The 14,374-nt window shown below is 45.8% G+C and overlaps 1 protein-coding gene across 2 annotated transcripts in view; it reads right to left on the reverse strand.

The window, feature by feature from the left end:
* Positions 1-205: 205 nt before the first annotated feature.
* nkd2b (NKD inhibitor of WNT signaling pathway 2b) overlaps positions 206-14,374 on the reverse strand; it is a 31,130-nt gene continuing 16,961 nt past the window's right edge. The window contains exons 4-10 of one of the 2 annotated variants that reach the window (XM_060053009.1): positions 4,293-4,353; positions 3,929-4,059; positions 3,445-3,540; positions 3,123-3,264; positions 2,925-2,994; positions 2,491-2,615; positions 206-1,505 (exon numbers count right to left, since the gene is read on the reverse strand). In XM_060053009.1, coding sequence (XP_059908992.1) covers positions 886-1,505; positions 2,491-2,615; positions 2,925-2,994; positions 3,123-3,264; positions 3,445-3,540; positions 3,929-4,059; positions 4,293-4,353 — 1,245 coding nt within the window. In that variant the 3' untranslated portion in view covers positions 206-885. The remainder of the gene's footprint in view (positions 1,506-2,490; positions 2,616-2,924; positions 2,995-3,122; positions 3,265-3,444; positions 3,541-3,928; positions 4,060-4,292; positions 4,354-14,374) is intronic. The other variant, XM_060053010.1, reaches the window with a different exon arrangement.

Raw genomic sequence — 14,374 nt, forward strand, 5'->3', positions numbered from 1 at the left:
GAAAAAACGAATAAACGAACAGAAATCTTGATTTTCGTTTTTTTGACCAAACGAAAAAACGACAAAACTGCTGGTTTTCTGGTTTCTGCTTGTGTCAATTATTCCCAGAAAACAGAGTAATAAAACGTACCTTGCTCTAAAACGTACCTTGCTCCAGGGGCTTCTCAACTCAGCGATTCTGGAATCATCATGTCCACGGCAAAGATTAATGATATATATTTATTACAATATATAAAAGACAAAATACTTGTATGCATATTTATACCGATGCAGTATGCATATACAGTTGAATAATTATACAGTAAAATGTGTTTAAATTGGCAGTGGTGATTTAATTCTTCTCTTCGGAGGGAGTCCCTTAAGTCCACAGTAGGAAGACCCAGAAGATGAGAAAAGCAACTTTGAAGAGCTTAAGAGCAGCAGCACCTGAACACCTGAGATCCACGGTTTCTGAAGGTCTCGTAACACATCTCTTACGTGACGCACAACTTTTTAGGACAAGCACTTTATATTAACAGCATCAAGAAGGATACACTTAATATTTCCAAATACCTCAATACTGCTATCTGCATATCTGTCCCTTTATGAGATCGTACACAAACAGAGCAGTCGGAAAAGCAAATGTTACAATGAATACAGAACCGTACAACTTTCATAATAGACAATTTCATACAGAAACATATCATACAGTCCAATATTCTCCACGCTACACCCCATTCTCTTCATAGGTCTAGGTTTAATTTACATATTTCACTGGATAGCTTGCAAACAAGGTTTACAGCCGCGACACGACAGTTTGCCATTAATGCAGACATTTCTGGTGGCGCGATGGACTCCTTTACGTCGGGTGTGGTGGTTGATCCCTGGGGCTGGTGTTAGCTTAGTTCATGTCTGATGGTAATGGTGATAGTGGTGGTGGTGGTGGTGTTCGTGGTGGTGGTGGTGCTCGTGCCTCTGGACCAGGGGCACCACCACTCCGGGGCTTACAGGGGGGCTGGAGAGGTGCTCTCTCTCAAGGGCAGGCAGCACTGAGGGCATGGGGGGGTGATGCTGGGGCTGGTGCCGGGTCTGTTCGGGGTGGGGTTGGGATGGAGGGGACAGAGGGGTCCTGCTGTTGGGGAGTGCTTCTCTTGTCCTGGCCCTCAGGCGTTTGCTGTGGCTGTACTGCAGGGGGTGCTGTGGCTGGTGGGGGTGGCCCATGTTGTTGTGGTGAGGGAGGTGATACACATCCTGCCCCCCGTGGAGCGTGGATGGGTGCGTGCCGTGACACTTGCTTGGTCTGCTGCTCCCGTTCGCCCCCGTCCCACCCTTGTAAGCCCCCTTGGGGGACCTGAGGAGGTGTGCGCCCTTGCCCCGAGGCTCCACTGGGTCGTAGCTGTCACCGATAACCTGCGAGCGGCGGTGGTGGGCGGCGTGCGCCACAGGCTCTTGGGAGCGCGAGCAGCTCTGGGACTGGGGGCCGCGGACCGGGGCCTTCTGGGGGGGGGGGGGAGGGGTGGTGGTGCCTGGACACAAGGATGAAGAGGAAATGGTTTTAGGTAACAAGGCTTGGAGTTTGCGTGGAAAAACGTTGCAAATCAAATCAAACACCTCAAGTTAACCCCAGCAATTGAATTAACAGAAACGTATAATCAACAGGAATCACTGGGGCTCAGAAACATGAAGAAACTCCTGAAAAAGTACAGGGCTTACCGAGTTAGAGTTATAACATCTCCTAAATGTTAATCTACAATGGTGAGGTTGATTTGCTCAAGACACAGCATCCCTTTCCATTCCAGCCTCTTAATAATTACATTCATAGATTTCTATGGATTATTTGTTATATATATTTTTGGATCATTAGGGTGCTTACACTCAACAAACTTGAATATCAAAGGTCAGGTACCTTGAATTTATAAAAAATATGAAAAGCAATGCCTTGAATGCCAGTTTTCGGTTGCATAGAGTGCATAGGCCTTCGTGGCTTTGGTCAATAGTCTAATCCTGGATATGAACATCCAACCACATGGGACAGGTTTTTAGAAAGTAAAAGTCTTTGTTTCTGGTTTCCCCTGGTGCTCAACTCTCGCTGACCAATATGAATCTATAAGCACATGGGGACAGGCTTTTAGGAAGTAATATGTGTGAACGTCTTTCAGAGGCAGCTTTGGCTTGTGTCAATTTGCTAAACAAGACCCTGTACTCAAAATACCGGCATGAACTTTTACTTTCTGAAACTGCAAGTTCCACCACTCCATCCAAATATATTGTTTTGATTGGAACCTGTGTGGTTTTAATGGGGGAATGTCCCATGTCCAGAAGTCCCAACTCTTGCCATATATCCTTTTGCTCAACCAACAGTAATTGTCAAATTACAGGGGAGGAATTGTTTTTCAGTCTTTGTTTTCAGTGTCTGGCAGATGCAAAAAAAAAAACTGCTTCTACTGCAGATATGTTATGTAGTCATGCCAAAAAGAGATTTGTATTGCATAACCAAGGGATTCGGCTGACCTTCAAAGCGGGATGTGTAGTTCTCTATCCCGGCCAGGTCCAGGTAGTGGTTCCTTCTCTCTGTGTTCTCATCAACACAGTAGTGCTGGCCATCAGGAGGCAGGGGCTCCAAACTCTGCTGCGCTCTTATTGGACAGAACAAACACAATTGTAACTATTCCTATTCAGGTATTTTTGTAATCTAGCAGACCAACCAGACCACCATAACCCTTACGCAAGATGCCTGGATTAAACCCAGAACCACTACATTACCACCACTGCCACCACACCAATGATCCTGCTCAACTGTGTTGGAACCTTTTAGAGAGTGTGTGTGTGTGTGTGTGTGTGTGTGTGTGTGTGTGTGTGTGTGTGTGTGTGTGTGTGTGTGTGTGTGTGTGTGTGTGTGTGTGTGTGTGTGTGTGTGTGTGTGTGTGGACTAGTGCTGTACTGACCTGATGTTATCCGAGAGTCGTTTGTCCGCGTAGCGACTCTCTTCCTGGTGACAGCGACCTTGCTCACGCTCTGAGGAGGGCAGACACTAGAATGAACAGACCTGTAGTATTGTAGTCATCCACCCCATCCACATTCAATCCTCATAGGCCGTGCAGCATCAGGATGCCTCAATAAGAGTCCTTTCACTGGTTTCTCACCTGTCCCATTGTCCCTTCTATGGGATCTATTTTCCGGAGAAACGGTCAGTTTGACACGCAGCGTTTTGCTCTTGTTCTGGCACGAGTGATTAACCGAGGCGTCCACCACATCGTAGATGGTGTGCATCAAGCTGGACATGTCCTGCAAGGTGAAGTAGATCATGAAGTACAAAAATTAGGGAAAGTAGCCATTCCATAGAGTTTGATAGCTTGAAATAATTATGTGCATCCACGCCGTAGAAAATGAAAAAACTGTAGGCGATGCTTTGTAAAACAACTTAAAAAAATATCTAAAAGGACATTTAGAGATTCTTGTGAATACCTCTTTATGAACGTTGCCACTGTTGTCAAAGTCATAGAGGGTGAAGAACCACTCTTGTCGGTTGCTGTCTTCAAGGGACACTTTACATTCCAAATCCTGTTAGCGTATTCAAGATTTGGATTATCATTTGATTTCACCTTATCTTTCTCCTGTCCTTTGGTTTTTGTTTGAGGTTAGCTGATACTTTTAAATTAAAAACACCTATCCATTTATAAAACAAAGTCTTCTAAGTGTCTGTAGGAGTTCTCACGGAACAGTTTGTCTTCAGGCTAAAGAAACAGTGCAACAACAAAGAATGTCCAGGAATATATAAATGAGCAACTTAAATTAAATAAAAATAGATGTGTAAAGTTAATTTATTAGTTGTTCCAGATGGATTTGAAAAAAATAAGAATAGTATTATTAGAAAGTATTAAAGTATTAGTATGTGTATGTTTAAGGGATGCAGTGTGTTGTCACCATTACGTTTATGGTGGTTACTCACATTAAGACTGATGCGTTTCTTCCCTGGAGCTTTGCTGGTGTCCCGCAGAAGGACCTCCCGCTCCCCCTCTGCTGAGCGGAGGTACTGCAGGTAACTCTCACAGCCCTCCCCCTTCTCTGGAGGCAGCACCACTGTCAAACAACAAAACACAACACATCTTTAGTATAAATCTTCAATCATCTTACAGTCAATGTTGACTTTGAATGATAAATCACAATGCATTCAAGCATAAGTGATATATTAATGCTATTTAGTTGATCATATCTCTACATTAATACCAGAGACAGAATGACACTGAATAGCTGCTGTCCACGGCTAACTAATCATCAAGGAGCACTAGAAATAATCCTATTCTCCAACTCACCCTCTAGGGGACAGGGATGTTCTACAAATGGGCCCTCCCTCAGGTCACCGTGTGCAAGCCCCTGAGACACAGAAAGAAGAGATGGGGGCTGGATGTTAGTGGGGGGATGTAGGTATGTGGTGAGCTGACCACAGACACGGTAGAAAAACAAACAATCTCAGCTTCAATGCCTTTCCTGCGCAGATGAGAAGAAAGACGGGCGACAGGCAGGAGGCTCCAGTGAGTCTCTGAGGTGACCAGCGCATATTGTTGTGCTAGGCTGTCTGCAGCAAGCCACCGATCCAACACACAGCAGGATCACGTCCATCACAGAGATGACCACCATGGTGGGTCAACCCAGGGAAGGACAATGCATTGATAGGATATTCTCAAGGTGGTTCTCCTGATTGCCCCATGGTCCGTAGCCTAGCTGTGGTCAGCCTTGAGATAGGAAGAGGCCTTCAGGCCTACCTGCTCCTGATGTAGCTCAATTCATTGTCGGTCACTTCTGATTAAAGTTTCTGCTAAATCACTAAGAAATTGACAGTTTATAGGTCTCTCTTTGAACCCTCTTCGGCAGAATGCCCTTTTCAATTAAATATTGTTTAATATTCCAGGGAACGCAGAGTAAACTTTGAGTTATTTCGTAGAAAACCACCACGATGAGTTGAGTAAATAGTTTGATAGGTTGTATTGTATACTGGAAACATTGCATTGGAACAGTTAAGTGGTTGATCCATAATAGAGAAAAAAAAGTTGTACGAAAATGGCCAGATGGAAACTTCTAGAAGAGGGGGGATTGCTGTGGGGGTACTGTATGGAACTGATTAAATACACAATTCCATGGAGCTGTAAAGCTAAAGGCGAGGGGGAGAGAACTACACAGGATTTGGATAGTGGATATCCAAATCCTGGATATCCCTTTGGATAGTCTTGCTGGCACACATAGATATTCTTGAGACTGCATTAAGCTGAACCACTTCTTATTTAGGAGATCTTCATTCAAAAGTGCCTGTTCGGAGGAAGGAACGCACACACACACACATAAAAAAGATTCATCTCATTCAAGTAATCTCAACTACAGTAAACTTGACTAAGCTTTTTGAAATGAAATCCCACCAGATTGAATAGAGCATGTGTATGGAAATGAGACAAATAAATCTGACCAGCACCAGAAAAACAAAATAATGTACCTTCAATACCTTCAACAGAGGCTGAGGCTAAAAACAAGGTCTGCACATCTGTGTGCATTTAGGTGAAATACCACCTCCCCCAACCAACCTCTCTCTATCTTTGTCTGTGTCTCTGTGTCTGTCTCTCTCTCCCTCTGTCTCTCTCTCTCTCTGTCTGCCTCTCTCTGTATTTCTCTGTGTCTCTCCCCCCCCCCCCCCCCCCCCTCTCTCTCTCTCTCTCTCTCTCTCTCTCTCTCTCTCTCTCTCTCTCTCTCTCTCTCTCTCTCTCTTTTCTCATCTCATCCAGGAGGTAATGATAGCGGCCGGGGCTTATGGTGCTATTTAACAATCTCTGAGCTCATAATCATCGCTTGCTTCACAGGGTGACGCATGGGCCTGTAATCTAGAGACACTATGAAGCGATAGAGACACTGGGAGAGACACACTATGAAGGGAGAGAGAGACACTGATGGGAGAGAGACACTATGGAGGGAGACAATATGAAGGGAGAGCGGGGGAGAGAGATACACCATGAAGGGAGAGGGAGAGACACTATGAAGGGAGAGAGACACTATGAAGGGAGAGAGAAACTATGGAGGGAGACCAGGAGAGAGACACTCTGAAGAGAGAGAGACACTACGAAGGGAGAGGCACTATGAAGGAAGAGAGACACTATGGTGGAAGAGAGACGATATGAAGGGAGAGCAGGTGGGAGAGAGACACTTTAAAGAGAGAGACACACTATGAAGGGAGAGAGACACTACGAAGGGAGAGAGACACTATGAAGGGAGAGCAGGAGAGAGAGACACTATGAAGAGAGAGAGACTCTACGAAGGGACAGAGACACTATGAAGGGAGAGCAGGAGAGACAGAGACACTATGGAGCGAGAGAGCGAGAGAGACACTATGAAGGGAGAGCAGGAGAGAGAGACACACTATGAAGGGTGAGAAACACTACAAAGGGAGAGAGACACTATGGAGGGAGAGAAAGAGAGACACTATGAAGGGAGAGAAGCACTATGGAGGGAGAGAGAGAGACTATGAAGGGATAGAGAGACTATGAAGGGAGAGCAGGAGAAAGAGAAACACTACGGAGGGGACCAGGAGAGACACTATAGAGGGAGAGCAGGAGAGAGAGAGAGACACTATGAAGGGAGAGAGGCACATTGAAGGGAGAGAGACACTATGGAGGGAGTAAGAGACTATGAAGGGAGAGCAGGAGAGAGAGAGAGAAGGGACGAGGTGATGGGGGGGGAAGAAGGCAGAAGTGCTAGTTAGTGAGTCAAGAGAAAGATAAGGAGGACAGGAGATGGGGGAGAGAGGGTGGAGTTGAGGAGGAGGAGATCCTCCTGATGGGGTAAGGGCTTCGTTACAAGTTCCTGGGTGCTCGGTGGGAGAGGTGGAGATGGAGGTTTTTATACAAGGCTATGAAAGGCTTCTCGGAGAGGTGGAGGCACCTCTTCCTGGGCCCCAACCCGGCAGCTGTCTTTAATCAGGTCTCAGAACACACACACACACACACACACACACACACACACACACACACACACACACACACACACACACACACACACACACACACACACACACACCAACATGCACAACCAAATCACGCTAATAGACACACACACACACACACACACACACACACACACACACACACACACACACACACACACACACACACACACACACACACACACACACACACACACACACACACACACACACACACACACACACACACACACACACACACACTTTCCATCTCTTTAAGGTTTCTGTTGCCATAGTTGTTGTTTCCTTCCAGCGCTGGGTGTGCTTTTATCTCAGGTTTTGTAGCACAATCCCCTGATGAAGGGCGGTGTGTAAGGGAGAGGGAGTTCTCTCACACACAAACACACACACACACACACACAAACACACACACACACACACACACACACACACACAAACACACACACACACACACACACAAACTGTTGTATGGCTCCGAGAAACATCACATTGATTCTTCTAATCCTCCTCCCGTGGGGATGCAGCGCTAGGTAAGCACCTCTGGAAATGAAAGACAGGCCTCACAATGAGAACAGACATTTGCAAATCAAACCGCAGGCTGGCAGCAGTCAATCAAAGGCTCTAATGAGGTGAGCCCGACCGAGGGCTGACGCTTACACATCTGGTTTAAAAAAGCACATGCTCTGTGTTTCTTTGGGATTGTTCTCTGAACCCTTTTTGAAAGAGCCTGTGAACCCCAAAACGTTTTCTTTTTTTATTTGTTGGTAAAATGTGTTAATAAGATAAGATCATCAACACAGTCATCTATGCCATTCTGTCACTGTTACTAAAATGTCTCATTTAGAGAAAACAGGTGTCAAATCCGATGCCAGTCTCTGTCAAACAGTTCTCTCTGCTCCGAGCGCAGGTGATGGTCTCTCCCCATGGGTCGTTACCATGGGTATAACACACACCAATCCTTTCTAGAACTCTCAGCCCAAAAGTTTTTTTTTAATCTCATGGTATTGGAATGGGAGCTGAAACAGTGGATTCACCTCAACTTTCAGCAAAGGCAGCTTTCTGGTTGTGCTCATTACATCCAATAGGGGAGCTAATGAGAGAGCTGGCTGGGACTGGACCACAGTCTGTAGTTTGCGACTCAACACAGAATCAACACCCTCAGCCCAGTCACCCACAGTGTTGGCCTTGACTCCTCATGTGTAATCAACCTCCACTGGATCAGGGCCATGCTCTCTCATTTACCATCAGCGTCTCCCCACTACCTTTGTGGTATAGTGTAGAGTTGTGAAGGGTTTACCAAGAGTATGAGCTCTTTCTCTTACAATTGCACTTATCCACCTGTATAATATCCATTACAGGACAATATTAAAACATTTCTCTCAGCTCATACCCCATCAACCCCAAATACAGCCCATTATATAGAAAACCTCATCACAGAGGTTGGTGTTGAGAAAACAAAACAAAACATTTCACCAGCAAAGCAACACCTGAAGAAATAAATGACGGGAGACAAAGACGGACTATATTCCCACTGTCTTCTAAAACAGAAAAAAAACGGATATCTGTGATGACAGCCACACAGCGCGCAACTCAATCTTTATCTCTCTGCGAGACACCTTTACATAATAGGGTGTGGAGCTGGGTGTTTGTTTCTGCCTAATATGTCTGTGCCTCCCTGCAGCCACGGCCTCCTGGCAGGACTTAATGTGGGATAGAGTAACCAGAAGCTTCACCAGAGCTCCTCAAGCAGGTGACATCAGGCATCCATCAGCAGTCTCTTTGCCTGGCTGCCTACTTCCCATCCTCCTACTATGAAACATTACACATATTTGTTCCCACCCCCCTACCTCCCCACTAGCTTCCTCCCCCCCCTTTTGAGTCAATCCCTTAAGTATTCACAATATTTTTACGTTGCTTTTTTAAAACATAGAGTTTACTTTAACTATAGCTTGAGAATCTCATTTTCTACAGTTTATAGACCAGGTTTTAAATGACTTGGCCTCCCGATCATCTGAGGGGGTCAGTCTGCCAGTCCAGGCACACTGCGGGACAGAATAAGAAACCTGAATACATCTTTGATGCCGACTGGTATCATTTTAAAGTGATGTTGGTTTCGGAACCAGTGGATGGTTTAGTTTTACAATAAGCTATATAATTAGTATACTTATACTACTTATACTTGCCATGGCGGCGGCGCACATAGTTGCAGCGGCCCGGAGCTCCCAAAACGGGCATGTTTTTTTGTAATTTTTGGTAGCACTTAATATTATTTCACACAGCTTTTCACACTGCTTTCAAACCCAACAATGAAGTACAGCCGGAATTAACTTTTAAAGCTCAACAACGCTCCATTTCGCCAACTCCCAGCGGACTTCACCATCCAGCACTCCTGAGGCTAAGAAGCGGAGGAGGAGACGCTGTGCGCGGCTGCAGATCCGACTGGAACTAGCTTCACAAAAACACATCGAGAACTGCTGCAGCTTAATCTTTACGGAAACCTGGCTGGAGAACAAGACCCCGGACTCGGCTATTGAGCTAGATGGCCGCACTGCCTATCGAGCAGACAGAACAGCTGACATGGCTTTGTTGCCATGGCGGCGGCGCACATAGTTGCAACGGCCCAGAGCTCCCAAAATCTGGCGCGTTTTTTTGTAATTTTTGGTAGCACTTAATATTATTCCACACAGCTTTTCACACTGCTTTCAAACCCCGACAATGAAGTACAGCCGAAATTAACTTTTAAAGCTCAACAACGCTCCATTTCGCCAACTCCCAGCGGACTTCCCCATCCCAGCCGAGATCACCAGATCACCATCCGGCACTCCTGAGGCTGAGAAGTGGAGGAGGAGACGCTGTGCGCGGCTGCAGAAGAGGGGAATACGCGGAGGGACTGATGGTCAACTTCTATCACTGCGCAGTAGAGAGCGTACTCACCTACGGACTAATGGTGTGATTCTCCAGCTGCACCAGGGCCGAAAAGGAGGCCCTCCACAGAGTGGTCAAGGCTGCGGAGAGGATCATTGGGAAGAGCCTCCCAGAGATCTCCAAAGTCTACACCTCCCGCTGCCTACGCCGGGTGAACAACATCCTAAAGGACAAGGTTCACCAAGCGCACCATCTCTTCCAGCGACTGCCCTCTGGACAGAGATACCGTTCCATCCGCTCCAGGTCCAGCAGACTGACCAATAGCCTCTATAAACAGGCTGTCAGACTGCTGAACGAACGACCTGCCCCCCGCACCCCTTCACCCCACCCCCAAGCCCCCACCCCACCCCCAAGCCCTCGGTCATATAACTCCCTCAATAACTGTGAACTGGACTGCATTGCTGCACTGTACACTATTCCCCCCCCCCCCCTCCTCTCACTCTCACACATCACAACTATGGACTGGACTTGCTGCATTCTCATTCATGTTATTATTCTTATTTATTTTTTTATTTTTTTATTCTTTTATTTTTTTTATTAATATATTTATATTTATATACTATGCCAGTGGTGATGCTCTAAACTTAATTTTTTTGATTAACTCTGTTGAACAAGGACAATAAAGAAATCTAATCTAATCTAATAATTAGCTCAACTTAAAAAACTAAACTTGAATATAGCATTAGCACGACTACATAATATCTCTTTCCACTTTTTCAAAACAATCTCATGTTTTATTTATCCTCACACAAGATCCGCCACAAGATTCACCACAAATATTATTCATTTTCAGATCAAGTTCTAAGAAAACTGTCTCATGAATAATAGTGGGTGATGGTGACCTCTCTGGCAGGGAAGTTTCTGGCAGGGAACAATGATTTCACCTGACACTGATGAAGGTGACCAAAGGAAGCGCTCGATGACGGGTCAACAACCTACCAAAGCTACATCTGGACACTGATGAGGGATTATTGTCTTTGACATGATGAAAGTGAGGCTTGTTGGATAGCGTAGTGGATAAAAGTGAACAGCACTTTGAAAACAAACATAATTCGTTCTCATTACCAACGCCATGAAGCCGGAGAGCCGCTGGAGTCATTGAGAAATAAAAATCCCTCCATTCCAGAAAAAAACAACCTGGCCTTGACTCAAAACCAGATGTGAACTGTGAGCTTTTGGAGACAGAGGGGAGAGAGAGAGAGAGAGAGAAAGGAGGGGTGGTATTGGCTCAAATGAAATGGGAAGCAGAAAACAAGAGGACTAATTTCACAACCCCTGTTTCTTCTCATGCAAGAGGGAGAGAAACAACTGTAGATCAGCCAGCCTATCTCAAACGGGCTGACCAGACTACAACTCTCTGTCCTTTTCGGGGAGGGCAAATACGGCGCCCAGAGCCAGAAAGCCACATTCTCCACAGCCAGGGAATGAGATAATTACCAAGGAGAGGCAATAAAACAAACAATACAGTGGATTTACAAGGACTTCAGAAACATAATCACAGCCAAGTACAATACTCGCTGCTAAGAGACATTAGAATTACTGAGACAAGTATCCAATTTGTTATGCTGTTGTCATTATATGGGCTGAAATACTACTTTATGCTTACCTACTCAGGGAAGATTTGGACTGTCCAGAATGGTTTACCAGACTGGAGTTTCCAAAACCGACTAGCAGAGGAAAGAGCTTCTCTGTAATGCCCTAAGTACAGAGCAGGTGATACATGTGCATAGCACAGTGGGATGTCACAAACTAGTCGGCAGTCTACCTCAAAAGTAAAAGTTGGAGTGTGGCGTTCTGTAGAGGGACAGAGGGGTTTCCTTTTTATATATTCATAGATCGTGGCATTCAGGATAAGCGTAAAGGTGTAAGAATGATGCAAAGCCATTTCCATTGACTTGAACTCTCCCGATCATAAAAGATGGGGCTGAGCATGAAGCATCAGCTGAGATAGCACTGTGTCCAGCTCCATCAGAACATAATCTTTCCATACTTAACATCGCTGAACAGACTCCAGCCTTGTCCATTAACTCTCTCTTTCTCTCTCTCTCTCTCTCTCTCTCTCTCTCTCTCTCTCTCTCTCTCTCTCTCTCTATCAATCAAATATATTTTATTGATACTTTTTTATAATTTATCCATAGCATTTCAGGTGGCCTAAAACCAATGGCAACAACAAGTAACAAACACCTAGCCCTCTTGACTTTGACTTGACTTGACGGTTTTTTTCATTATTACGGTTTTGCTGGTTACGAACAGACACTTGTACTGTTTTTATTCTCTGTAATCAATAACAAGAAATAACTTGTTAACAATGTTATGAATGCAATCTCTGCAAAAAAATATAATTAAAAAAATAAACTGCAATTTTAAATGACGTGGTCAAAACAGACCACAAAAAAACAACAAAAAAAAACAACAACATCTAGCCATTCAAGGATATGCTTTCAATTATCAAGTACACAATCTGATGTACATTACAGGTATGCACCAGCTTACCCCCTTTGCAGACTGTGTGTGTGTGTGTGCGTATGAGTACTAGTGCTTGGGTGTAAACAAGCACGTAATGCAATGCTTTCATGTAATGCTCTTTGGACAGACTGGGTGGAACTGTGTGATGTTGTGGTGCTCAGAGTTGTTTGAGGGTTTACACAAAAAATGAACTTTTACAAATGTGAGGGGATATGATATAGCACAGACAAATGCAAAACCACACAATCTTGGCTGACTTGAAGTCAACTCAGTATACTCTAGAAGCACACACATTCACACACACCCACATGCACAACCAAATACACAAAAATGTACACACACACACACACACAAATTCACACACACCAACATGCACAACCAAATCACGCTAATAGACACCCACATGAACACACACACACACACACACACACACACACACACACACACACACACACACACACACACACACACACACACACACACACACACACACACACACACACTCACTCACAAACACTCACACCCTCACACACACACAAAGACACACATGGGCACCAGCACCATCCATGGCATATGAAAGCCTTGGCGGGACATACGTCCCAAGAACAGGATGTTCTCTGTTTCTGGCCTCAATGTGAAATTCTGTAAGCTCCCGCGCAGGACCCCCGTTTCTTAAGCCCGGCCAATAGGGAGCCGGCTCAGGCCAATAAAGCTCAGGGGATTTGTTCCACATTCCATAGGCCTTTTAAACAACACACTGGTGGAGCTCAGAATGCAGGCCTGTGGGTCAGGTGGTGGAAACAGCAACATAGTGGTGGTGGTGGTCCAAGCGCCCGCCTCTGAGTGCCGCCTCTAAGCTCTGCCTCTAAGCTCTGCCTCTAAGCGCTGCCTCTAAGCGCTGCCTCTAAGCGCTGCCTCTTTCCGCTCTCTGTGAAGGTTAGCTGCGTGACCACTCCTCTCCTTATGCTATAGGGAATAATAACCTCTCAGCTGCCACTGCCATGTGTAGCCATACGGTAACTGTGAAGTTATCGTCTCAATCAAACATATCGGTTACATACGACAATTATGCTTAATAAACCCCAGCCTTCTCTCCTCTGTTTCTAGAGAACTTTTTTCTCAGCCTTGTTTCCTTACTGTGACGCTAATGAGCGCCTCTTTGATTTTCCTCAGTTGCCTGACGCTGTAAGAGCTGTTATAATGGTGATCAGTGAGACTACCATCACGCCGATACAAATAGTGAAGCTGCTTTGGCTTTGTTTAAATTATCGGTCAGGTTACAGCCTGGAACACACAAGTTGGATGCTTACATGTATTTAGGAATGGGCAGGGTTTGGGCGGGTTGGACCATAGGGTTAGAGTTCCAGAGCTGAGCTATGGTGCGGGTGGGTGGGACATGTAAACAATCTGTATAGGGGTGTGCGGGGTGGGGAGCAGTGTCCAAGAGAAGCACCACAGCAGGCCACCATTCGGCACACACATGTCACATCACACAGGACTTGGGCACACCCACCCAGAGCAGTGGTGTCCCCAGCTGGCGTAGGGCCCCCAGAGGGGTGGAGGTGATGGTGGCTTGGGGCCTCAGCCATGGTTGGGCCTAAGCTCCATTGGCTAGGGTGTAGAGAGTATGAACCCAGGGAGTCTCAGGATAAGAGCTGCTTTTGCAGCCGTGACCAATCCACTGGTAATGTAGCATGAAGCCTGTACAGATCCATCAGCTGGGCACATTGAGCTTGAGATGTAGAGGTCATGCACTTTAATGATATAGCAATCAACCCACACCAGCGGGAGGACTCCAGCCTGCCAGACCCAGTGGGCCAAGCACAAAGTTCAGTGTGATTATGAGGATAAACCGAAACAGGAACACAATACCCATGACAAGCCATGGCCGAGCTCCGATTAACATCCATCTATCTATTCCATCCTGTCTGTCTGTCTGTCTGTCTGTCTGTCTGTCTGTCTGTCTGTCTGTCTGTCTGTCTGTCTGTCTGTCTGTCTGTCTGTCTGCCTGCCCTGCCTGCC

The sequence above is a fragment of the Gadus macrocephalus genome, chromosome 6 (assembly GCF_031168955.1).
Source record: "Gadus macrocephalus chromosome 6, ASM3116895v1".
NCBI lineage: Eukaryota > Metazoa > Chordata > Actinopteri > Gadiformes > Gadidae > Gadus > Gadus macrocephalus.